This window comes from Hakea prostrata, chromosome 3 (assembly GCF_041222555.1).
Source record: "Hakea prostrata isolate BN-2017 chromosome 3, UWA_Hpros_2, whole genome shotgun sequence".
Lineage (NCBI taxonomy): Eukaryota > Viridiplantae > Streptophyta > Magnoliopsida > Proteales > Proteaceae > Hakea > Hakea prostrata.
The window spans coordinates 65998087-66024426 of NC_142602.1; the positions used below are offsets into that span (position 1 = coordinate 65998087).

The 26340-nt window shown below is 37.6% G+C and overlaps 2 protein-coding genes across 4 annotated transcripts; one reads left to right on the forward strand and one right to left on the reverse strand.

The window, feature by feature from the left end:
- The first annotated feature begins 1744 nt into the window (after positions 1–1744).
- Positions 1745–3994, forward strand: LOC149022793 (putative indole-3-pyruvate monooxygenase YUCCA5). The gene is made up of 3 exons (XM_089147347.1): positions 1745–2586; positions 2683–3054; positions 3189–3994. Exons 1-3 carry the CDS (start codon positions 1921–1923, stop codon positions 3435–3437), a joined length of 1287 nt encoding a protein of 428 aa, XP_089003473.1. The 5' UTR covers positions 1745–1920; the 3' UTR covers positions 3438–3994.
- A 3636-nt stretch (positions 3995–7630) lies between these two features.
- Positions 7631–23787, reverse strand: HCAR (coenzyme F420 hydrogenase family / dehydrogenase, beta subunit family). Of its 3 annotated transcripts, none has more exons than XM_089150721.1 (19): positions 23635–23787; positions 23422–23536; positions 23209–23293; positions 20902–21013; positions 18495–18564; positions 18356–18397; positions 18177–18255; positions 17982–18093; positions 17823–17885; positions 17522–17619; positions 14483–14518; positions 14330–14391; positions 13905–13932; positions 13322–13401; positions 13039–13108; positions 12870–12927; positions 9699–9763; positions 9493–9587; positions 7631–9399 (listed from the first exon to the last, which is right to left on the reverse strand). In XM_089150721.1, the coding sequence occupies exons 1-19, from the start codon at positions 23708–23710 to the stop codon at positions 9309–9311; spliced, it is 1437 nt and encodes a 478-aa protein (XP_089006847.1). In that variant the 5' UTR covers positions 23711–23787; the 3' UTR covers positions 7631–9308. The 3 variants fall into 3 exon arrangements, with proteins under 3 accessions (XP_089006847.1, XP_089006846.1, XP_089006848.1); XM_089150720.1 differs by having other exon boundaries at positions 7635–9399; positions 18495–18579; XM_089150722.1 differs by having other exon boundaries at positions 7637–9399; positions 17982–18033; positions 18495–18579.
- Between the last annotated feature and the right edge of the window lie 2553 nt (positions 23788–26340).

Sequence of the window (26340 nt, forward strand, 5' to 3'; positions counted from 1 at the left end):
AACATTTGCGCATTCATAAAAGTCACACCGACCAAATAATTTTTCAGGATGAATCACATATTTCATTCCACAGATTCGTGTTAACCAAACAATTAATTTTATGAATTATGATTCTATAGATTTGAAATCTCCAGACTCATTTAACCAAACATGCCCTAAACTAACAATGATAACTTGTCCAATGTTGATTCCATTTTTAGGTCAACAGCTATCGACTTTAAAGACGATCAATATTTGATTTGATACCCTGCATTGTATTGCATAAAAAATAGGGATGTATGGATCATATTGAAACTTGCCTATAAAGGAAAGCAAAAGAACAAGTCCGACCTTAATTGATCAAAAAATTGCAATGCATCAAAAATAGAGATGTATGGATCATATTGAAACTTGCTTGTAAAGGAAAGCAAAAGAACAAGTCCGACCTTAATTGATCAGAAAATTGCAATGCATCAAAAATATGAATGTACGGATCTTATTGAAACTTGCTTGTAAAAGAAAGCAGAAGAACAAGTCCAATCTTGAATAATCAGAAAATTGTCTCCTACGATCAAGTCAGTAAATAAATATGTGAAAATGAAAGAGATGATTCAAGTCAAACACTCTTAAAAAGTCTTGCTCAATACGGCGCAAGCCAATTACTTATTCCACGTGGACACATAATATCTTGCCATGTGGATTTTCAAGCAAAGATATTTGAAATTTTATAATCCTAGGTGGGCCCCATTCTAATCCACTATTTATGGATCCAATTTTCTGATGTCAATACGTTTCCGCGTATCAAATGATGATGATGACGTGTACTATTCAAAAACCTCTAATCCCAAATTCTCCCCTCTCCCCCCACTTTTACTATTTATAGTAAAAATGCACATTATATACTACATCTCAAGTCCATGGTCATCAATGCACCTTCCGCCAAAACTAAATGAACGATCATGATGCCAATCTAACGGCAGTGATAATTAGATATCTTACGAGTAATATAATTATAATTATGGGAATAAACATGTCTTATTTTTTCTGACTACGCAGCCGGTTGTTTCTGGGGCCCAACGGCCAACCACTATTCGGATTTGATAAAAAAAAATTTAAATAAAAAAATTAAAAAAAAGCGCGTAAAGCTTTTGGTTATTTTTTTTAGTCCCCCAAGAAAAAATAATTTGGTAGTAATAGATTTGAACACAAAAGGGCTATAACCAGGGTTGCAGGGTAGTGAATGGAGAATCTTAGGAATCTAGGGGGCCTAAATGAAAGATTTTGGGGGATCTATTTATATTATTTTTCTATTCTGTATATACACAATAATTACAAAAATACATTAAAAAAATACTTTAAAGACACATAATAGCCCTTGAAATCTTGGGTTTATTCAGATGATCACAATTACTAGAGCCTTTTGGGAGATTTTACTGAAAACGAAGAAGATTTTTATTTGATATTATTTTTGTAGATTGGTCCTATTTATTTCTCTACTTGCACTTTAATCTTAATGCTTGATTAACAAGGATTAATATTTAATCAAAAAAAAGGGATTAATATGAAATATAATATTAGTAGTAGTAGTAATAATGGAATTAAAATTGAAAATAAAATAAAACAAGGCGGCCTATGGTTTAGCATTTGTGAGAGGCTGAGAGGGTTAAGGCATCTAAGCTTCCACCCATCACATGCAAGTCTCATGGCAACAACTCTTATTTAAACCCCTTCACCCTCTCCTTCCACCATCACATTACCTCACAACACAGAGCTCTTCTCTCTTCTCTCTTCTCTCTTCTTACTTCTCTTTTTCAGCTTCTGCTCTATTGTCATCTCAACTACAAACAAACTTAAAATCTCTCTTTTCAATCTCTTCTCTTGTCACCTTCAATACCCACAAATTTCAAATTTCAAATTTCCCAACCTCTACTATTTACAAACATGTTTTGTGTTGCTGATCATGAAGATAGTCCTGCTCCCCGGACTGTTTGGGTTAATGGTCCAGTCATTGTCGGCGCCGGCCCTTCTGGGCTTGCCGTCGGCGCCTGCCTTAAAGAACAAGGTGTACCCTTTGTAGTTCTTGAAAGAGCAGACTGCATTGCTTCTCTATGGCAGAAACGGACCTATGATCGCCTTAAGCTTCATCTCCCTAAGCAATTCTGCCAGCTTCCTAAACTACCATTCCCAGAAGACTTCCCTGAGTATCCAACCAAGAAACAGTTCATTGACTACCTAGAATTGTATGCCAAGAAATTTGAGATCAACCCAAATTTCAATGAGTGTGTTCAATCTGCTAAGTATGATGAGATTAGTGGGTTTTGGCGTGTCAAAACAGTCTCTACCAGCCATAGCTCTGGCCGTGCTGAGGTTGAGTACATTTGCAGGTGGCTTGTGGTGGCCACAGGTGAGAATGCAGAGTGTGTGGTACCAGAGGTTGAAGGGTTGAATGAGTTTGGTGGTGATGTTGTACATGTCTGCAATTACAAGTCTGGTGAGGATTACAGAGGAAAGAAAGTAGTAGTTATTGGCTGTGGCAATTCAGGGATGGAAGTTAGTCTTGATCTTTGCAATCACAATGCTCAGCCATCCATGGTGGTTCGCAGCTCGGTGAGTCTTTATTACCAGTAGAACAACAGCATTTTTTGAGTTATTGTTTAGAGTTTAAATTAACAACTAACACTGTTTCTTTGTTTCAATGTTCAGGTTCATGTATTGCCAAGGGAAGTCTTTGGGAAATCGACGTTCGAATTGGCTGTTCTAATGCTGAAATGGTTACCACTTTGGCTAGTTGATAAGCTGCTACTGATCTTAGCATGGTTGGTGCTGGGAAACATTGAGAAATATGGACTGAAAAGGCCAGAAATGGGTCCTTTATTGCTCAAGAACACTGCAGGAAAGACCCCTGTTTTGGATATTGGTACATTGAAGAAGATCAAATCTGGTGACATCAAGGTTGTACCTGAAATCAAAAGGTTCTCAAACGGCAGGGTTGAGTTTGTTGATGGTGAAAGTATTGAAGTCGATTCAGTGGTTCTCGCAACTGGCTACCGCAGCAATGTTCCTTCTTGGCTACAGGTGAGAGGATGTTCTTGTTCAACTTCTTAATAATTTTTCCCCTGTTTCTGGATTCAAATGAGAAAATGGAGCAAAGTTTTTACACATGAAGAAGGATAAATGACTGACCTTATCTTGATCTTTCATTTTTACAGGAGAGTGAGTTTTTCTCTGAGAATGGATTTCCAAAGGCTCCATTCCCAAATGGATGGAAGGGCAACAGTGGACTTTATGCAGTTGGGTTCACAAGGAGAGGGCTCTCTGGTGCCTCCTCTGATGCTACGAGAATAGCACAAGATATTGCTATGAGAATAGCACAAGATATTGGTGGAGTCTGGAAAGAGGAAACAAAGAAGACAAAGAAGAAGATCGCTTGCCATAGAAGATGTTTCTCACAGTTCTAATCATGCATTTCAACACTCCATGAAGATTCACCTTTGTATTCTTTTATTTTCTTATTTCTGGGTTGGCAACCGATCGATCTATCGATTGTGGTAGCCGGACAGAGATCAATCATGTACAATAAAAAAAAAATGAAAGTGAAAAGAAAAAAGAATGTACAATAGGACAAAAGCAACACAGGAAAAGAAACAGTTAGCACAGTGAGCCCTCTCCACAAGCCCAAGTTTTGGAAATAATTGGGAATTTTGTGTATAGAGGAAGATGAGGCTTCTTTGGTTTTCCAATTTTCTGTATACTTCAGTCAGTTATCAAGCCAAATAAGAAAAAAGAATTCTTCTTCATTCCCTTCAAATTTTGTCTTTCATATTCTTTGTTTGTTAAATTACAGAGCATGGTTCTTTCATCCTCAAGTAAGACCTATACCCTAAGTTATCACACATGTTCACTTGATGTGAATAATTCATTCAATAAAAACCAAACATCACATCCTTCATTTATCCCAATCAAGAGATGGCCCACGGATCGAATTCCCAAAGTCGGCGGGCGGGCCACTTGTATCATCAACTATGGCCCATTAAGATAAAGACGAACCTGGTTTCAAAGGCTTCCATGCAAGCAGAGTTGGGGTGGGGGGGGGGGGGCAATTTTCCTACGCTCGCTGCCTTAACCCCAACAAATTTTTGCTGATATGTTGTTTCGGTACCTTGCCCTCAGGCTACAACTTTGGTCCATAGACCATTGTGCCAAGGCCTGCCCATAATTATGGCTCATTAAGGTGAGAGACTCAAATCAACTTACAATTCCCTATTTTTATTCTAGTTTTCCTTGTTTCAATGGCTACAGGACTTTAACCAAATCAGAAATGACATTCTGTTCTCCATTAGTATATATGATGCTTACATGCTTTGTCTGTATTCTATTTTGTGAAGTAAGAAATCCATAACATTCATGTAAACAGGTTTAGCTAGATTTTTATGGATTCTGTATTCTATTTTGCTGAAATTGTTGTAAGAAATCCATAAAAATTTGTCTGTAAAGTGACAAAGTCATACAGTTGAACTCAGAATCTACTTCTCACTGCAAGTACAGTTAGTTTAGCAGGCTTTCCACTAAGGAAAGTAAAGGAAGATTTTAAATTATTACCTGTGTGAGTCAGAGTGAGTTGTACTAATGCTGTATATAAACAAGTCAGAACTCACTGACTGTAGTGGTTATTTTTATTAGATATTCATACAATGAACTGCTGATTCAGTTTTTTACAGTAAAATAAGGAGAGTCAGAAGTTAAACTATTTCATCTCTGTGTAGGAGTGAGATGTACAAAGGCTGGGTATTGGTTAATGCTTTATTCAACACTAAGTAGAGTTAAATACTAATCCTGGGTATGAACAGGTTGTTCCAGCTTGATACCATCAAAGAATTTCTGACTAATTGCATGGGAACAGATTCATCTTCGAAGTTCAATGGAGACTGCCCAAATTCCTTTTTTATCGAACAGAATGATGTGAATCAAGCTTTAATGAAAAGATTAATTAAACGAATCACAACTTTTTAGTTATTAAATCACTGATCACTAACATTGTAGTCTGTTAACTTATACTCCCCCTTTTTTGTGGGAATTCAAGACTATACCTTCAGTGTGTATGATCATGACCAATTGCAGAATGACAGCAAAATGCTTAATTAAGATTTAAGCAGTTTAATATAGCCATTTTTAAGACACTAAGCATAGCCCACCTCCTATGAGAATAATGGTTTTGAACACTAACAACAGTTGCATGAATGCCATATGTTATACTTTCATAATGGTGACTATTTGTATAGGATCATCAGTATATCTATAAAGATTTCATTCTTAAGTTTCAAGTGACTCATAAATTTAATATTGTATGGAATAACATATCTATTTCTCTTTCCCAAAGCTTCTTGTAGACCCAAATTCCTCTCCCTCCAACAAAAGTTAACCTTTGAATTCAAAGTACTTTTTCATTCTAATTTTCAGTGAAGAAGCTGAGAAGCAGCTTCACTCATTGCCTTCCACGCTGCTTCAAATTGAGAACTCTAGAAGCCTAAGTTTCTAAAATCTTCCTTCCCCACCCACCCACCTTCCTCCTTTTTTTCCATTTCTTTATCTAATCTAATCATTCATCAGTCAAATTAATAGTAGAAAATAAGGAAACAGGGAATGGCAACAAGAATTAAAAGCCAAATCCAGTCATGTAGAAAAGAGAAAACAAATCATATGAAAACCCATGTGTTGAATCAAGCAGGTATAGAGGCTTGAATGCAGAAACTCATACGTGGCGATGCAGATCTTTCTTTCATTTTTTTCTCTTTGTTCTCAACTTGCTTCAAGATTCTGCATTTGAAGCTACTTCCAGGCTGAAACATAAAAGAGTACAACTGTGTTAAGGTGTCTTTTTCTATTTGGATCATACGAGTGATTTCATGTTTGGAGCAGCAGAGGCTTTCATCACCACTCTAACATCACGTTTATTCTTCACAGAGACCAAGAATAGAACGGATGGGCATGATGGTCAGCTTCTTTGTTTCTCCTTTATAAATTATAATTTCAGAATCCCTTACAAGAGTTTTAGGGCCGATGCTATCTGTTTGTACAGAATACTATATACTATGGGTTCTGGGTAGGTCCGATCACATTTCTCACTCCACCAGAATCCCATACTTTCTCTCTCCATGAAATCCATGGCCCCTACTTGGATTTCTCACAATCTTCATTGGTGGAGAAGTATCATGGTTTAAAGTTTCTGTATCTGCCAATGATAGGGAGAAGGTTAACATAATCAAAGCATTGTGTTTTTCTTTTTTTCTTTTTTTTTTTTTTTTGAATCCTTGCTAGGCCAAGTTGAAGTTGGATCTGTAGAGGAGAACACAACCACCACCTTTCACCATAGTTTCAGGAGGGCCCACCCACCTCTAATTTACCTTATCAATGCTTAGAAGTAAAATTCACCTTCTAAATAGGAGGTAGAAGGATGTGAGAATAGTGCAATCCTCTACCCTTGCGCGTAGAAGCTCCAACTCTTATTATGCCATCTCAGTCCATGCTCAACCGTGCAAGTTGTTTGGCCGTTCACAGAGTCTTTTGATATATAATAATATGGACGAGGTTAAAATAATCAAAGCATCGTAAATTTTTCAAGGGGGAAGATCCTTGCCAGGCAAGGTTGGAGTTGGGATTGCCGAGCATAACACCATCCTTGCACTCTTTCACTACAATTTCAGGAAGGCCCACCTTTTATTCACCTTATCAATGCTCAGAAGCGAGTCTCCCTTATCAATGCATAGTGTAGGGCTGTTCACAGAATTTTTTATATATAATAATATGTAGGTAATGGGTTGGTCTAACACGAGTCCGGATCAGCTCCCCGATGGGTTTACCACCATAAATACAGGGGGACCCAGGGGTTGGATGATGGGATCTTTTTGTTTTTTTTTTTACCTGTGGGTCCCACCAAATTTGTGGTGGTAAAGCTGTCGGGGAGCACAGAACGCTCCCCTGACGGGGTGATGATCCGGATACGTCTAACACAGCCTCAAATTGGGTCTGAGATCAATGGGCTGAGCAAAAGCTAGATTTGAACCCTGTTCAGCCCAGAGACAATCCCTGAACCTTGCATCAGAGTTGGATCCTAGATTTTTTTACTCCACCATTGCCCTTCCTTGTTACTACATTTTCTAGTCTCTAAATGGTTGCAAGAGAAATAAATGCCAAGGAAGTGAAATTAAATCAAGACTAAATGGTACTGGATTTTACTTTGTAAACAAATCTCTTGTCTGTTGGATTTTAAAATAAAATAAAGTGTAGATCTTTTAGTCATTATAATTATCAACTGTGAATAGAGCTTTCAAGTAAATTGCACAATCATGTCTAAAAAGAATCTTATGTTTTGCGTCTTCCACACTAGTTTCACTCCCATCTCCTTCTCTTCCTTGCAAGATGGGTTTTACTTTTACTACCCTAATGGTCCTGCCCAAGATGTTCTCCAAGAATGGTCCCACCCTCAGAAGCCATAAGATAAGGTTCAGAAAAAAAACAGGAAAAAAAATATAATTTTTCTAACATTTTATTGAGGGTTGGTCCATGTAGAATTTTCCAGTGAGGACATATGGAATGGAATTTATTTTATATATATTAAAAATAAATAAAATAAATAAATAAAAGGCAGCCCTTCCCTATAACATAACCTGTAGTAGGCTAGATTGGTCCTAAAAACAGAGTTGAGAACTGCCAACTTAAACCAGCTAGGTGTGAAGACAAACAGTAAGCAGAGCAAAAGAAACAAATGAACCTAAATCAGAAAAGCAAATAGGAACGGAGAGGAAAGCAAAGGCTATAAAGTTGCAAGAAATTTCAAGAAATGGCCACTAATGGTTCTAATAAAGTTGATAGTAGTGAGTTGCAGGTAAAGATTACTGCTCCAACCAACCAGTGAAGCTGTTTCTGAAGTTGTTAAAACCATAGCTTCCAACTTCATTTGGGCACTAGAAACTACACCTTAGTGGGTATGACTTTCAGTTAAAATATCAACAGAGTTGCAAGTTGCAACCTGGGTACCTGCACTCTAACCTGCTTTTGCTTTGGGAACTGTGAGAGGAAATTAAAATAGAAAGGCAATGAAGAATGGAAACTTTAATGTGAGAAAGTGCTGGAATTTCATAACTGATCCAATAAAATCTAAAACAATTTAATAATATGTACTCAAATCTGTCCATTTATCCTCCTAACAATGCTATACTAAAAGATCAAGTTGATTCTTGTCAACATACTCAGATAAGTGACAATGCTCTTCGATGGAAATAGATTCCATGGTATCATATGGGTGACCATTGGAGAAAGAGAGAGAGAGAGAAGAGCTTTCTATCATGAAGAAATGAATGGCTGTTCCTAAAATTTTCTGGTGGATACCCCCTGACTGTTCTTGTCGACTTCTGTTCCAGGTGAGATTTGAAGCTGTTTCTGAAGTAGTTAAAATCATAGCTTCCAACATCACTTGAACACTAGAAGCTGCAGCTAAATGGGTATCACTTTCAGTTAAAATAACAACAGAGTTACAAGTTGCATGATGTTTGTTTGGATAATCTAGATGTATGAGACACATTTAATCTGATAATCTGGGCCATGCTTTTGAAAACCCATGCCAGGCCCAGAGATTTCCAAGGTTCAGTCCTGGCCTGGTCTGAGGTAGGTTAGGATATCTCGAACCCATGCCAGATGCTATAGGGCTCAGGGCCGGCCAGGCTTGGCCATGTTTTTGTCATTTTTATTTTATTTTATAGCAAAAAATTAGAAGAGAACTAATATTAACTAGACATAATTATGCTACATTATCCATGATCCTTCTATTGAATACATCTTGCATACCCAGTCAATGACAGTGAGCAAGCAGGCTCAGCCCTGGCCTGGCAAGTACATTCCTGGTCTTAAAATCCCAGCCCACGGCCTGAAATTTGTGGGCAGGCTTCGCCAGAAAAAGTGGGACACCCTAAATAGACAACAAGAAGGCAAACACAAACACCACAGGATGCATAAAGAGGTGGATACCCCAAACCCATGAACTGAGCCAAGGCCTTCAATATCCACCAGAGGTTCCATTTTTGAGGTCCCTTCGGTTGTCTTGAGTCACTTTCAAGGGTAATACTTGATGGCTTACCTGTGAGCAGGCAACATACGCGGAGAGGAATGTGATTCTAAATGTGTCACCACTCTGATCTGGATGATACTATAACACTAGGTCCTCATCTGTGCGGGGCTGTAACTCTTGAGATGCTCTGATAAACAATCTGGAAATTTTGTAAAAACTGAAAAAGAAAGCAATATAAGGACATGGAGAGCTCAGACTGCTTGTAATATCATTTGTTCATGAGCATCTCATCAACTTCTCCATTCCGGTTGTACATATCTACAATTTTCTTTGCATATGATGGCATGTGCCTGTCAGCTCTGTGTTCACCAATCACAACATAAGAAGATAAGTGTGAGAAGCAACTTTCTGCAACCCACTTCAGGCCTTGAGTGTAGAATACAATTGCTAACCTTTGTTTTCCCCAAGTGCGATTTGTGTACAGATAATTTCTTATTGTGTGGTAATCTAGTGAGTACCGACCAAATTCCAGACCCTTTGGACCAATCTGAAACAAATAAGCACCTTCATTAATGAGAAACTAATTCCCAAAGAGTGAAGGCTTTGCAACCACCACCTTCATCACCAAGTGTCCACATTGCACCCAAAAAAATGTTACCAAGTTAAGTATGAATGCTATCAAATTCCCAACAAACATAGGAGCAGCCTGTGATGGACCCTTCCCTGAGACAGAAAAGATATAACCAGATCAGCGGGAACATTGCTAAGTTCATGAAGAATGACAATTACACACCTTCACTTTTGTGCATACACATATATGATTAAAACAAGATGCCCCTGAACCACTTCTTAAGCATAATTACAATACACGAAATATGTGTTGTAGGTGCAGATTTTGTTGCTCCATCACGCTGTCATTACATTCATGGGAAAATATATGAGCTCTCTAATGTCAAACTTTTGCAGTTTAGTATCAGCCGAGAGAGAGAGGTGAAATCTATACTGAGTATCACCTAAAAAACATGGTTGTCAAAGCAACAAGGCAAGGCAAGGCAAGGCGATAGAGGCAATGAAAACCATGGCAACAAGGCGTTGCCTAGGAGAAAACGCGACCCGGTGTCTCCTTGATCCAAAAATGGGCCTAGGCACCTAGGCGGCTGCCAAAGAGCACCTAAGCAGAAGCTTTGACAACCATGCTAAAACACAAATATTTTTGTTTTACAGCCGTTATCATTCCATGGCAGCTCTTCTCTTCTTGGTCAAATTAGAATTTGAAATAAGCTCAGTAGAATTCTAGTTCATTTCGTCATTCAAGTATAACTATCCAGACCTGCTCTAGCTAGAAGCCTAGAACCGGTTGGTTTTTGAAATAAATATGAGAACTTGATCCACAGAGCAGGTTAGGAGTACTAGTTAACCTAAAAAACCTAAGTAGTAAGGGCACATAATCACACAACGGGTCATGTTGTTCAAGTACAAAATTAAAAATAAAAAAGGATAGCTAAAGTAATTATTAGAAAAGTTTTGATAGAGGTTAATGCAAAAATATTTCCTCAACTACTGGTATCTTCTGCTACCACAAGGCTGATTTACTAAATCTGCATGATTAAATAATATATTTTGGATCTAACAGGTTTCAAGTTTTAAATACCAACCCAATTACCTGCCCTTCCATGTGTTGAGTTTTTCCCTGAATTTTCAGCCATCCATCCATGTAGACATTAATCCTGTGTGAATACCTATGTGCAAGTTTGTGAAGTTCACAAGGAGCTTATTGGAAGTCCAGGATGAAATTTACCCTTTGGGTAGTAGTTATATCAGAGGTTGGTCTTCCTTTTCTTTTTTTAAGGTTTCCAGAATGGTTTTATTTAAAAATCCATAAGGTGGGGATAAAGTTATTACACATGAATACATGATTAATAGTTAACTAGAGTGTTTAAGTTAAATTAGAATACTTCAGAGCTAGATAGATTTCTGTATTGAGTTTATTTAGTTTATTGGGTGTGGGTGAGTGTGATTACAAATCCTTTATGAGTCAAATTAGCTCTTTTCAATGTCTCCATACACATCGTACAGCAACCCCTCCCTATCCTCCCCCCCCCCCCCACGAAAAAAAAATAATAAGTGATGACTTAAGAATATGAGTTTTATTAGGAGTTTTGGTGTCGTTAAGCAGTGGATATGTGATTGGCATTATATGGTACCAAACCAAAGCAGTCATGGTGATGTGACCATGATTTTACCCCCTGGCCAAAACCCTAAGTGGGGCTCACAAGATGCCCCTAAGAAGCCTCCCTAGGCTGCTGAACCCTCTAGGAGGGGTATTTTGGGCATTTTCAGCCCTAATTAGTTGCTGGAATTTAATCCCAGAGTCCAGTCTGGTTAGGAAGTCTGGCACTATCATAACCAGATTATCTCTTTATTTTCTTATCGAAGTGTTCATCCTTATTATTCCAGCAATTAAATCTCACTAATTTTCATATCCGATCCTAACACATTCAAACATTGTTATGGAGAACTTTAACATTTTTTCACCCTTGCTATGACATGGCAAGCTTATGCACTAAAGTCAGAAGATAACTTGTTTTGGCAGAAACAGAAACATTCTAGCAGTTCTGATCCTGCACAAAACTTGATGTACTAGTAGGAGTTTAGGACTTCAGGATGGACATGAGGGGTGACTTGTTTCTTGTATTGTTGACACCAGTATATGTTGACTCTTTATGACAAACCATGTATAATTCATGATCTATGAAATGCTTTATAATTTGATGCCTTCCTAATGCATATTTCAGTTCTTTTACTTTAATTAAACATATTCTAGTACTTAATAGTAAGTGAACAGGCCACAGGGAAAGTTTATAGCATCATACATAGGGTCCAAAATCTAATTAAAATCTTGGGTGTGATATTTTAAAATCTAAAGGTTCCACTATGTTTGGGGGCCGAAATAGGATTTCCTAGAAATTTCAGGACCTAATTTGGCCATTTGGCCCACTAAGTTCATAAAAGAAACTTGCACAGGGAAAGTTTATAGCATCATACATAGGGTCCAAAATCTAATTAAAATCTTGGGTGTGATATTTTAAAATCTAAAGGTTCCACTATGTTTGGGGGACGAAATAGGATTTCCTAGAAATTTCAGGACCTAATTTGGCCATTTGGCCCACTAAGTTCATAAAAGAAACTTGCACAAGAAAAAGGTGAAGAGGTTTCAGTCGAAATATTTCAGTTTCAAGCCTGGCCCAAAATTGAAACCTGGCACTATCCTTCTGTTTTCATCCTTCCAAGAAGATCAATCTAATCTCATCTTCTTCCTCTTCCACAATCTGATTTCTGCCCATAACAATGCAGTTACTTCATTTATTTAGATCTGGTTTGGATTTGATCATTGCACCTGCTTGCTTCCAAGATCCAAAATCTGGATTTTCAGATTGCATTAAACTGGTTTCAAATGTACAAACACTTTTGACCTGTTATTAACCTTCCTTCCACAAAACCAGACAAGGCATGTGGGCAGAAACTAACTGCAGAAATGTGTTCACTACATATGAGTTCCCACCAAGTGCCATATGGCACATTTAGCCAACAGTCAAGGAATGGGTTTGTTGATTGCTGTTCCAGGAAAAATAAAAAGCTGGCTCATTGATCGAAAATTAGTAAGGTTGACTAAGCTATTAATGCAAATACCAATTACCACCCAGTCACCCACTACATGACTTAGAGATTAATGAGAATCAAAGGCAATCAGTGACATCTCCAAACCTCCCTGATTCTCATAAAATACCTTACATAAGCCACAGTTTAAGATTCAACGCAGATCATTTACCTAATTTTGCATTATCATCAGCTTTAACAGTTTCCGTCACAAATGGACGACGATTTCCCTGCAATTACACACTTTATTTTGATCAGACATTCACCTTACAATCACTTATCTTGCTATCAGTTAAAATAGTTTAGCAGTATATCATTCAACATGATACAAGTTATCATACACTGCTGACAGTTGGGCTAATCTCCAAAAGATTCTTCACCAGACTAAGCATTTCTCTTCCGCGTTCATTCCTGCAATTTGGAGAGTCAAATTAATCTTAACTTTACAAAAAATATGATTCACATTAGAAAGGGTACCATCAATGTTAACACTTCAAAATATTGCCTTGAATATGATAGACCAAAATGCCACTACTGTAATTTGATTAAAACGGTTGCAGCAATAATTAGTCAAAAAATCTGAGAAAAACAGCAGTGTTTCCCATAATCTGTTGAAGATTGTACCTGACGGTAATATACTGTGGATGCTGTGTCATGCTTACTCCAGTATATTTTGGAACACCCATGTACCCTACCACTAAATCCTGTGGTTTTCCAATGACAAGTTGGAAGCATAGGTAAGAAAATGGAGTAGAAATATTTTCCATTTTTAATGTAAAAAGTAAACATCATGTTCATAAGGGTCGAAACTCTTTTCTTTCAGAAATGGTGAAAAAGAAAATCAGTTTAATATGTCCAACATACTGACCATCCACAGCTCATTGCAAGACACTAAATTTAGATATACTAAAGCTCAAACAACTTATGAAGCAAAACAAAGATTAAACGCCTCTTTTTATTCATTTAAGCACCTCACCTTTAACTTTGAGAATTTGACATGAAACAAAAGTGCGTATATCTATTTGCTTGATGCTTACGTTTAACCAGTTTTTCTAGTGCGGTACAAGAAATATTTCCATTATTTTTCTTTTCACCAGCAAAAACTATTTGCACTTTTAGTGCAGGAATTCAATAGGATAAATAAACAAATACAAGTAAAACTTACAAAGTTGGTACACTTGTATGATCAAATGAAAAACAAACTCACCGATAACGCATTTGTGTAGTCAAAGCAGCTGTCGGACATGACAAGCATTGAAAAGTTAGACCAAGGATTTAATATGAGAATTAACCTCGTAGGTGTGTGTCAGTGTGCGCATGTGTGTATATACGGATATTAAAATAATTATTCAGACAATCAAAAAATTCATGCGGTTAAAAGTTCTTCCTTCCCAGCCCCTGTATAGAACAAGCATTGGGATATGAACAGTCGCTATTTATGCTCTTCTGTCTAGCCCTTCTTAGTTATTTTCATGAACACATGATTCACCTTCCCAACCCCAAATATACAGGATTAGGTATATACACAGTCTATCTCTTCAAAAGTGACTGAAGTATTGCCATAAAGGCATTAATTGAAGTTAGATCTACTAAGAAGTATCAAATTCAACTGAACAAAGAACATGAGATTACCTGTAGCAGGATGGTGCAATAACATCAACTAGATCATTTGCCGGTAGGCAGAAATAAGGAACCTGCTTTAGTAAAAAAGTTAAACTAGGGAAACAACAAAGTCATCATTATTAAGAGGAAAGAAAAGGAAAACAGTATAAGGATCAGATTTACCTCTTCAATATGACCATCCAAATGCTTTAGATGTACCTGTACAGAGCATGAACAATTTAGGTATCTTGAATCAAAATTTTGGATGACATCTCCTAAATAATAAGGCATCCTGATGAACATCTCCTAAATAGATCATAGAAAATGACCCATTGTGGTTGGCATAGTTCAAAAATTCAAGATCTTGGAAACCCAAGAATCTTGACCATTTCAAGACAAGATGACATACAAGAGCGATTTCATCTCCTTCCGCAAACGTTAGCATGCACCTGAGCACGGAATATATAGCTTGGGATAGATAGCTGTTACACATTAGCATGGGCATTTGATTGCTGCTAGCGTGACACAAAAAATTCATAGTTTCAAATACCTTGACCAAATTTTTGAAAATTTCAAGAATCTCAAAAAAAATTCGAATATTTGAGGACCACGACCTCCTTAGTAGGCAGTTAAATACTCATAGTATTGTACTGTTGGACTAGGTATAAGGTGTCTATGACTTGTGTTGGGTTGGATGCTTACATAATACGCATTGTGAACACTTTTACCCTATCTTGGTTCTTTTAGTAAAAGCTATAAATCTTTAACTATTTCTTAAGTAAAAATTATGTGTCTTTACATATGTATTGCAACTTTGCAAGTATGCCTCATAGACTCATAGTACTCAAACAAGGTGTAGAATAGGCAATTTCAAGGTTTAATGCATACTAATAATCTAGGATGCAAAACCAAAAGACCAATTTTTTAACAATTTGAATATTAAAATAAGTTTATCATGTTGATATATATCTTTAAACTGTCATTCCCTAACAGTTAAACAATAGCTGATATGGTATCAGACCAAGGACGTTGAATGTTCAACCTAGCGAGTACAAAAAGGAAGTTTCCCCAATTATTATTGTCCGTGGGGGTCATGGGTGGGCATCAATATGTGTCACACACAAGGATTCAACCAAATACAAAGAAGTGAGCCTAAGATGCAACCACATTTAGACCTGTAATGGATACCAAATCCTCCGTTCGCATTCATATTCGTTGGGTTCCGTTCATTTTCTCTTCCGATTCAACCAAATACAAAGAAGTGAGCCTAAGAAGCAACCACATTGCCTTAGAACTACTTGTAGATTAAATCTACTATTTCACAAATAAGGCCAATTAGGGCTGCAACATTTTCTTTTACAATCCTAAGCTCAGCCCTATATATTCAAATATAAGTCCATTCCAGCGTTGACCCTAATTCAAGGCCAAGGATTATTGTACCTGACCTTAAGCCGTACAGGGCCAAGCTAAGCCCATTCCCATGCCTTGAATTTGTCCATTCTACTATTTCACAAATAAGGCCAATTAGGGCTGCAACAGGGGGCCTTTTACAATCCTAAGCTCAGCCCTATATATTCTAATCTAAGTCCATTTCAGCCTTGACCCTAATTCAAGGCCAGGATCCCTGTAGCCCCGATTGGCCAGCTAGCCCATTCCCCGATTGGCCCTATCCCTGGCCTTAATTGACCCAAATTGGGTCTATCTTTGACAAAGTATGTTTTCATTGTTCGATTAAGTTAATATCCCTATTCAAAAAAAAAAAATCCCTATTCGAAACCTGGTTAACAAGTAAATCAAAGGTAATAGTAAAAAAATAAATAATATTTTAGTTACAAACATAACTATTTGTCCTTGATAAGTTTTTTTGAGATACCACATTGGAGGCAAATGAAAGATGTCAATATTTTTGAGAACTAAAAATGACTTAGGTCGAATCTCAAGGGGTCTACATAAAAATTACCCTAAAAATAATATAAAAAGTGAACTCATAGTTTCATATGATCAAAATGACTCAAGGTCAAAATCAAGGCTATTATCAAGGTTAATATGAAGATCAAGGTAAATATCAAGGATAGGATCTGGGTCAAGATTAAGGACAAAATTAACATCAATATTAGGGCCAAAATTAGGGTTAAGATCAAGGCCAAAATCAGGCCAGAATCAGGACTAGGATTAGGGACAAAATCAAGGACGGGTCAGGATAGGCTTGGCAGGCCAAAGAGTAATCTCAGGCCCACCCTTGGCCCTAGTCAAGGCCAGAATATTTTAGCCCTGACCCGCCCTCAGGGCCAAAATCTTAAGCCCAAGCCCTATTCGGGCTCAGGGGAGGTCATAGCCACCACGGCCAAACTTGCACCCCTAAGGCCAATCTCTTTGTGCGGGCGGTGGCCGGCCTGGGTGCGAGCCCCTCCTAGCTCAAAACTTTGAGAAAACAATAGAAGCTTGCCAAGGGAAGAATCACTACATAAGCAAATAGAACTTTTATTGAACACACCCACCAATAAATCTCAAGAACTTGCCTCTCACCTAACCACATCCACTATACTTCCTATTTGCCACAGAAAATCCAGTCATTCTAGATGTAGATTTATTCAGCAAGTGTAAATAACTCCTATGAATGGTAAGCTACGAGAAAGTCAATTGAGGTGGCACAACCACGTTCAATGTAGGCCTTTAAATGCCCCTATACGGAGAAGTGAGTTAATCCTAATCAAAGGAACTAGAAGAGCTAAGGCTTAAGGGTTAGACCTAAATTACCATAGGAGAAGTCGAGAAAAAGGATATGAGATGGCTTAGGCCTTGTATCTAGTATGGCCTCAAACAGAGCTAACTGAAAGGCAAGGGTCCATGTAGCCAACCCCATTTAGTTGGGATAAATTATGCTGTTGTTGCTGTCAGCATGTGCCAATAGAAACTGAGTTTTCCCTTTCATAGGCAAGGAATGGCTTTTAGGATTGTACATGAAAATTGGATCATTGGGATTTGGTGTGCCAAACCCTAGTTCCCAGTATGTAAGGCTTAACCCCTCCATGGCTTTGAGACAGAAATTGCAATCTAGATAAACCATTCTCACATGCCCATGTAGTAATTGACCAAAATTTCAAAATGTGTTCGCATGTATTTTTAGAGAAGCAACTGAAATGAGGAAACAATTGTATATTTCTAAGGCATTACAGAACATATCATTCTCTCATTTCTCAAATGATCAAATTATAACAATACCTTGTAATCTTGCATAAACTCATAATGCAGAACTGTTTCTGGATCACTGCTTGCAGCTTTCAGAAACTTATCTAGCCCATCTCGAGTACCATTATCCACTATGACAAAATAAATGTCAGTTACATTCCAGATAATATTATTAATTAGATATAAAAAAAAAAAAAAAAAGACGCAAACATTTAATGGAGAGATAACACGGAGAATTCCTTACTTCTGATGTTTCAGCTCCTTTGCCTAAATACTAGAAGTGACAAAGTATGAAACTAAAACAACAATAGATTGACTAAAACTTCCTAATTACCACAATTTGTTCCAAGGACATAGAGCTTTTCCAAGTTCAAGTATTTCTCCACAGATCTTAGTGCTGCAGTTTAAGAAATCACTCTGCATTACAATAGTGCAAGTCAAAACAGAGTAAAAACCAACCCACAAAAGTAAATTTTGAAAACGTGAAGCATACCTTGTACTTGGCAACCCACACCACAAAAAAGAAGACGCTTCACACCAGCTGCCTGCCAGAAGAAAGAAGAAGATCTGATTCTTTCTGAAATGCTGAAGCTGCCATTCATATTCTTGAAAGAGAATAATGGCATCACATAGATATAAAAGAGAACAATGAAAATAATCCTAAATAGTAAGAAAAGTGACGACGCACCTCAACTAGGGCAAGTGTATTCAGATTAGGAGACAATGTTGGTTTAACACCTTTCGCTGCCAGAACTTCTTCTGGTGTCCTATTAAAGGGAAGATAAATTAGCTTATATTTTTAAAACTAAGGACTCCTCTAGAATTTAGAATACAGTGCCATTGGAATATTAATTTCTCAAAATATACCTGGCCAAAACTGGCCTCGGACTAAACCGGTCCTCCGGATCACTACAGACGGTTACAGAAAGAATTGGCATCAGAATTCACTCATTTGCAGATTATGGGAAAAAAGAATCTTCAAATCATTAATTTCTAATTTTACTACCTCTGTACGCAAATGACAGCTTCAACCATGTTAGCTTTCAACATCTCTATTGCTATGGTTGTAACAATTCCTGTCCATTGGGCTCCTACAATTCAATTACCATTTAACACAATAAACAACCAATTTAGGATCAAAGTCCAATCTTATCCAAAGAAACCTTAAAAAAAATTTGGCGAAGAAAACTTTGAGCAGTCCATCATTGCACATTTCTCTAACCCTGTTAGAAGGGGATATATATCATATACAAAAAGGGAGCTACTACATTGGTAAATTTCCTTTAAATCAGCCATAGATACTCTCTAAAAAGCAAGAGAAGGAACATAATGGAGGTTGGATCCAGCAGAAGCCTGCAAAGAGAAGTACTTTTGCATCTCTACTGAAATACAATATCCTGTTGGGAAATGACCCCTTTACCCTCCACTAGTTTTGATGATCACAAACACATAATAATGTACTAACAAACTACTTGTGCACAAATGAAGAGAAGTTTCAAATGGACTTAAAATTTATGGACGAAAATACCCTGAGAGAGTGCAATACTACAATGAACAGAATTTGCTTACATGATAGGACACATGACATGTTGTAATTGCATGAAAATGCACTTCTATATTTTTATGTTTTAAGCATACATGCAGGAGCTAGTATTGGGTCAGACATTAGAATAGTTGACTGTTTTGTTGAATGTTTTAATTTACCCAATAAGTGACAGCTGAAGTGCAGGACGACCATCTGGCATTTTGGCTGGATCAACCATCAAAGTCAGGAACCTGACAGCTGCGACCATCAGACCTGAAGATTGACCGTCAACCTGACAGTCACTCTACAAGTCCACCATCAAGCAACTGTCTGGCCAAATAAGCCTCCAAAATCTAGTTGTGTAGGTTGACCAACACCCTGTACAGTCAACCATCAGGCCAAAACTATGTTCCACTTTCTATCCGTTGGGATTCAAATAAATCACACTTTTTGGCTATAGATAGAGGTTTTAATGAGTAATGACACTTTAAATCATAATTAAGATGACATTAATTAGCCTCTCATTCTCGCTTGTCCCTATCAAGCTGTCTCCCTTGAAGTCCAAATTCCATTGAGTTCAATTGCTTTTAATTTAAGAGCTTGGTGTGAAGAACTCAAAGCATTCTTCCTCAAGCATCATCAAGAGGAAGAAGCCATTTGAGGAGGCTACTCGAGCATTATTCATCATTCATATCATTGTGCAATCACTCAAAGGGCACTGTGTCACCTCTTCCAAAGCTAACATTTCTATCACTCTTTTCCTTTGTAATTGTTGATTGTACAAGCCTCTAACTAGACATAAGAGAAAGTTAGAAGGACACTCTCATCCTCAAGAGATTGGATCCTCTTCTCCAGAATCAGGTTTGTAAAGGTTCTTTTGTTCTTAACAAGATGATAAAGGTGTTTTTCCCCACCTATTGTACTAAAAGGGAATCACTAGTGAAAATCACTCCAAGGTTAGAGAGGATGGACGTAGATTCAAGTGAGTCAAACCACTATAAATCTTGTGGTTACTCTTGATCTTGTGTTTATTTTTCTATATCGGATTTGCTTTGGTTTATTCCTTAAAAGAGGCAATTGGCACTAAAGGTTTAGTTGTCTTATATCTAGAATAATTGAAGGTTTGGTTCAATGGTCTAAATGGGCTAGTAAAGCAGGTTAGGTCTTCCAAGATAGTGGAAAGGAAGGTTGAGTCTTCCAAGGGAAGTGGTAAAGACATTAAGTAAGATAGAGACTTCCAAGAATCACTTCAGAAGAAGTGTGAGTGGAATTTATCTAAGGAAAGTGAAAGTTAATTCTTGTCCGACAAGCAATTGGAGAAAATGAGATGTGAGATAAAAGGAAAAGAGGTGTTTATCATAGAAAGTGAGTGGAAAACAAGAAGAAGAAAGTGAGAAGAGTAGGTAACTGAGCGATAAAAGGAAAGGGAGAGTGTGTGACAAGGATGGGTTTGAGTATCAAATCAAAAGGGGTGTACTATTTTTCTTCTCTTGAGCTTAGTGGAATATTGAACCACACCAGGTATGTAGCCAATATTGCTGAACCACGCTGGCTTCTTGTCTTTTGTATTTTGTGTTTGTTTTAATTTTCTACTTGTTTCTGCAAACACTTTCAGTGGGAGCATACAATTTCAAGTATTGTACACATCAAAGGCAGAACACTAACAATATCTTTAAAACTAAATTCCAAAAGAAAAAGATATGCCCCCCCCAATCACCTTAAGAACTCAAAAGTGCCTGAACTGTCAACCTGCATCACTAGATTAACATTCATCTTTGGAAGAAAAATTAAAAATTAAAAATTAATTAAAAAAACTTCAAAGATGGAAAATTGTAATTTCAGACCTACAAAATAACATATAAATAAATGCAATTACTTGAATGTTTACCTTCTACAGGCTTTATCTTACGAGCATACAACAAATCTTCATGGACCCCAAAATATGTCTCATCTAGGGAGTCCACTTTCCTCCCTCTGCCATGAACTATAGGTTCCAAACCCTGATACCAAGAAAGCTTATAATAGATTCAGAGGGCGAACAAGACTAATAAGAAAAAAGGAGACAATAAATAGTCCAAGAACAGGCTCGAGTATCCACCAAACAGTTCAGCAATTGTTATCAAATAGAAAAAATTGTTTACCACAGAAGTCAGGTGGAACAGAATAATGCCAATTCTTTAAACTGACTCAAACACGTAGCTTGGAAGCTCATGAACTTCTTTTTTTTTCAGGCAACTTCTGATTCTTCTAATGAGAAATAAAAGTAATTGCAAAAGAAGAATCTTGAAAACAAAAAAATCACAAGATTTTAGATGTCAAATAATGTATTTGACACAATGTCTTGTTGGAATTAGATGGTCTAATTATACAGAGGTTGTACTTATAAGTCTTATGTAATTGCTGTAAGGTCATTTCTGTCATTTCAGTGGTTTGTATAAATAGGTAATGTTTAGGTTTAGGGTTAGACGATTCATTCCATTTTTCTGGTTTTTTCTGGGTTGCAGCTTCTTCTCTGTGAGTGCTCTGGTTCTAGGGTTCTTCGACCCTTGCTGCTCTCTTGTTCAATGGTGTTTTTCCTTTCGATTTTAGCGTGGATGAAGCATGGATCTACAGGTTCCTTTCATGCTAAGTGAGATCTTTCCAATACAGGGTGTTTCGTGTTTTGTGTTGATCTAAGTGTATTGTTGTTCTTGAGAGAGTGAGAGTGCAGAGTGGATATTCTTATAACCACTTTTCATTGACTTGGTTAGTGCATGGTGCCTCAAGTCCTCCGTACTCATCCTTGGATGTAGGACGTAAGTCCAAACTCCAAACCAAGTAAATATCATGTGATTCATGTCCCTTGTGGTGTGTGCTTGATATCTGCTGTGTATTCGATTATTTTCTTAACATGTGCAATTTTGCTGCTAAAGTGGTTTCGAATGCTAATTATGTTAAGTATAGGTCATACTATGAAATTAAGGGAGAGAGTAATTGAGACCCCTTTGAGACACTTAACCGCAATTAGGGGAGAACCAATTTGGGTTTATGCCGGGAAGATCTACAAGAGAGGCTATTTACCTAATTAGAAGACTCATGGAAAAGTATAGAGAATGAAGGAAAGACCTTTATATGGTATTTATGGACCTAGAAATAGCTTATGAGAGAGTTCTTAGAGTATTAATTTGGCAAGTACTAGGGAAAATAAGTGTTGCAAATAAATATATGGACATAGTTACGGATATGTATGATGATTCAGTGACAAGTGTAAAAATAGTGGGGGGCAAAATAATGAATTCCCAATTACAATTGGGCTACATCAAGGATCAGCTTTAAGCCCATATTTATTTACACTTATAATTGATGAATTAATTGAAGACATCCAAGACAAGGTTCCTTAGTGTGTGCTTTTTGCTGAAGATATTGTGTTGACAGATGAAACTCAAGTTGGGATTAACTCCAAGTTAAAATCATAGAGTGTAGTTTTGGAATCAAAAGGCTTTAAACTAAATAGAGAGAAAACAAAATATCTAGTGAATAATTTTGGTCATGATTGGGTAGACGATGAGGTGGTGAAACTTGATGATAAGGAGATTCCTCAGAGTGATTGTTTTTTTTACCTTGGTTCAATCATAAATAAAAAAGGTAATATAGAAGATGAAGTTTTCCAAAGAATTAAAATAAGATGGATGAAGTGGAGAGGTGCATCTGGGGATCTTGTATGATCGACGTATTCCTTCAAAGGTTAAAAGACAATTCTAGAGGACTGTCGTTTGACCTGCTATGATGCATAATGCAGAGTGTTGGGCTATTAAAATGAATCATATAGATAAAGTCAGTGTAGCAAAAATGAAGATGCTAAGATAGATGAGTGGAAGAACTAGGAAGGATAAGATAAGGAATGATCATATTAGAGTTAATATGGAGTAGCTCCGATAAGTTATGAGCTACATAAAAGTCGTTTGAGGTAACACGGCCACGTTCAACAGAGGCATGTAAATGTCCTATACAGATAAATGATATAATCCAAATTGTTCATGTAGCCGACCCCATTTAATTGGGACAAGGATTCTTGTTTTTGTTGTATGGGCTGCTTTGGTTTAGGAAAGATCAAGCTGGTTCCACTAAATGGAGCATATAAATTTGAAAAACTATAACTAAAAAACAAATTAGGCCAAAATAGCATAATATGATTGAGAGAATAAGAGCTTCTTACTTCAATCCTAGACATTCCATCTCCTAAGAAAGCACACGCGTTCTTCACATGAGCAATGTAATAGGTGTCGCACAAACCACATTGACTGCCAAAAATGAATAGTTCGTAAAACCTAATTCCAAATTAAACTAGAAAAAGCTAGTTTCTCAACCTATAAAACCAAGAAAACACGATTATTGCAATTGGAACGAGCAAGGGGCACAAAATAAAAACCTGCAGTGGTCTTTAGCAGGATAAGTGCCCCCAGGAGGAATAGGTTTCGAACGCTTCCTCCAATCTTCCCTCAGCTTTATTGAGTTTGAGTTTGAGCTTGAGCTTGACTTCGCCTCTGAGTCACAAAACTCACTGTTAACAAACACTTCTTAAATCGAGCAATGGTTTGAGTCTTTGAGAGAGAGATTCAAAGCAAATCAACTATTTAAATACCTTTTGATGATGATGACGCAGATATTACAGAGATGGAATGATGCAACGAAAATAAATTCGCGATTGCTAAAGCCATGGAAGCAGAGAAAGTGAGAGAGAGAGGAGTGTGTGTGAGAGAGCAAGGAGGAGCAAGACTGGAAAACTGAAAAATGGGTAACCCCGCAGAGCCGCAGACGCAATCCAACCAGTGAGGATGTGGCGGAAATTACTTTACGTGACGTGTCATCTCACACGTGAAATTATGTTTTGTTCTTTTCTAAATTATAATTGATCGAGCGCCTTTGTACCGAAAAATTATAATTAAATGAGGTTTTCGTCCCTTACGAACCGGCTTATGTAATATGCCAAATATAAAAGTTGATGTTTTAAAAAATACATATATACATATCATACTATCATACTACTATTATAAGAGCATGTACTCTTCTTTCAAGAGACATTGGTAAAACCGCAACCCAGATGTGAAACCCGCCCCGCGCGAACTCCATCACCATCCCGCCGGTGGGCGGGGGGGGAGCCGCTGCGCCCCGTCCCTCCTCTCTCCTCCTCTTCCCTCTTCCCCCTACCTCGCCCGATCGTTTTTTCTTTTCTTTTCTTCCTTTTCCGCGCGCTTTTTACCTATTTTCGGCTCTCCTCGTCGTCTCTCCCTCTCCCGCGCTCTCTCCGCTTTTCTTCTCTGTTGCGCTTTTCTTTTTTTTCTTCTCCATTTCGTCGCGCTTCCTCTCGTCCGTTTCCCTGCCCGCCCTCGGCTCTTCCCCCTCGTCTCCTCTCGCCTCCCTCCTCGCTCTCCGTCTCCTCTTCCTCTTGTTTTTTGTCGGACAATCCGTCGGGTTTTGGCTTGGTTTTGTTTCCGCCTCTCTTTCCCGGCGTCCTCCTTTCCCTTTTTTTTTTTTTTTCCTTTCTTGGTTGCGGCGTCGTTGGTGCCCGGGCTCTCTGTCGTCTTCGGTTGCGCCTGGCGGTGGCGGTCGCCCTCATCCGCCTTGTGTCCCGCAGCGTTTGTGGTTGTCCGCCCTTGGGCGTGTATTTTCCCTATGTGGGTGCGGTGCTTATTTGGTCTTTTTGTTGCGGCGTTATTTCTGGGTATCTGGGCTTGACCCATCCCTTCGGGTGCCGCTTTGCATGTTGGTTTGGTCCTTTCGCTCCTTGGTTGGTGTGCCTTGTGTTTTCTGCTGTGTGCTGTCTTTTTTTCTTTGTGGTCGCTTGTCTCTTCTTTCGCTGCAAATCTTTTCATTGACTATTGTATCCCTTATTTTTATTCAAATCTCACATTTTGCCAATTAATTTTCTTGTCTGTATTCTTTTTCCTTGTAAATTACTGGTATCCTTTATAATTTTTCATTACTTTTAATTTATAAATTAAAATAAAATTAAAATTAAGAAAGAGAATTTCCTCCCACTGATTTGGTTCTCTTATAGTCTTATATATATATATATATATATATATATATATATATATATATATATATATATATATATATATATATATATATATATATATATATATATATATATATATATATTTCAATCCTTAATCAATAAAATATATCAATCCTTAATCAATAAAATTTTGTTCAAATTAGATATTATACACAAATAACTCATAAATATTGTTATATTAAACCCAACAAATCGATTTATTGGTAAAAGGTGCTTTGAATTAGAAACTAGAAAGAAAAAGAGAGATTACATCCTCTGATAACGCTTCCCACAAGTGTCCTCTAAAACTAGTTAGGACAAGCCACGTGGGAAGTTACAAGGGTCCAAGACGGTTTCCGAAGAAGTCGTAGCAAAGCTAGCAAGAAAATCAGCACACATGTTAGATTCACAGACATGATGGACGAACACAACCTTGTGAAATCTCTATTTGATCTCCTGAATATCATCAAAAATATCCTACACCACCCAAGGAGTGCTTAGTGATTCCGTAACAATGCGAATGGCTATTTGGGAGTCCGATCGAATTTGCAGTTTCGACACACCATGACGATCAACTTGAGTAAGGCCACACATAATTGTTTTTAATTTCATCTTCAAATCATTAGCTTCCTCTGACCCACCTGCAGCAGCAAATATTACCTGGCCAGTTGAGCTTCTTCCAATCGCTCCATACCCACCTCGATTACCCCTTACAGAGCCATCACAATTTATTGCTATCCAGTCATCAGGAGGTTTTACCCAATGATATAGAGTGCTTTGTTTGTGTTTCATCTTCACTCTGATTCCCCATTTTTCTAAGAAACTCCGGTTATTATAGTTGTTTTCGATAAATTCTTGAGATTTAGTGAATCGTTGACAAGTATCGGCAATGATGTGTGCAAGAACAGCCACTGCCGTAGAGTTATCTCCCTTGTGGATACAATTATTTCTAGCATACCAAATGCGATAAATAGTTGATGTGCATGCAAAGCATTTCACCTTGCTTTTGAGATTGGCTCCTGGCCAGTGAGAGGAGATCCAATTTAATTCATCAGTCCATGTGCTCAATGGAGAACGATGGTATCCACAAAGTGCAAGCACCCCTTGCCAAATAAACTTGGTAAATGAACAATTGAAGTACAAATGGTCCATGGATTCAGGTGCTTGATGACAGAAAACACATGTTGGATCAACTTGGATTCCCCATGACAGTATGATGTATTTAGTGGTTAAGCGTTTATGGCATGCAAGCCAAGAGATGAAGGCATAACGAGGGTGAGTACCATGATT

What these genes read in the sequence shown, in the direction of transcription:
- LOC149022793 (XM_089147347.1), top strand. Translation starts at nt 1,921, where the DNA reads ATGTTTTGTGTTGCTGATCATGAAGATAGTCCTGCTCCCCGGACTGTT. An exon ending in CCATGGTGGTTCGCAGCTCG is followed by an intron (nt 2,587 to 2,682) that starts GTGAGTCTTTAT and finishes TTCAATGTTCAG; the next exon opens with GTTCATGTATTGCCAAGGGA. An exon ending in ATGTTCCTTCTTGGCTACAG is followed by an intron (nt 3,055 to 3,188) that starts GTGAGAGGATGT and finishes TCATTTTTACAG; the next exon opens with GAGAGTGAGTTTTTCTCTGA.
- HCAR (XM_089150720.1), bottom strand. Translation starts at nt 23,710, where the DNA reads ATGGCTTTAGCAATCGCGAATTTATTTTCGTTGCATCATTCCATCTCT. An exon ending in TAAGATAAAGCCTGTAGAAG is followed by an intron (nt 18,580 to 20,901) that starts GTAAACATTCAA and finishes ATTGAATTGTAG; the next exon opens with GAGCCCAATGGACAGGAATT. An exon ending in GCTGTCATTTGCGTACAGAG is followed by an intron (nt 18,398 to 18,494) that starts GTAGTAAAATTA and finishes AACCGTCTGTAG; the next exon opens with TGATCCGGAGGACCGGTTTA.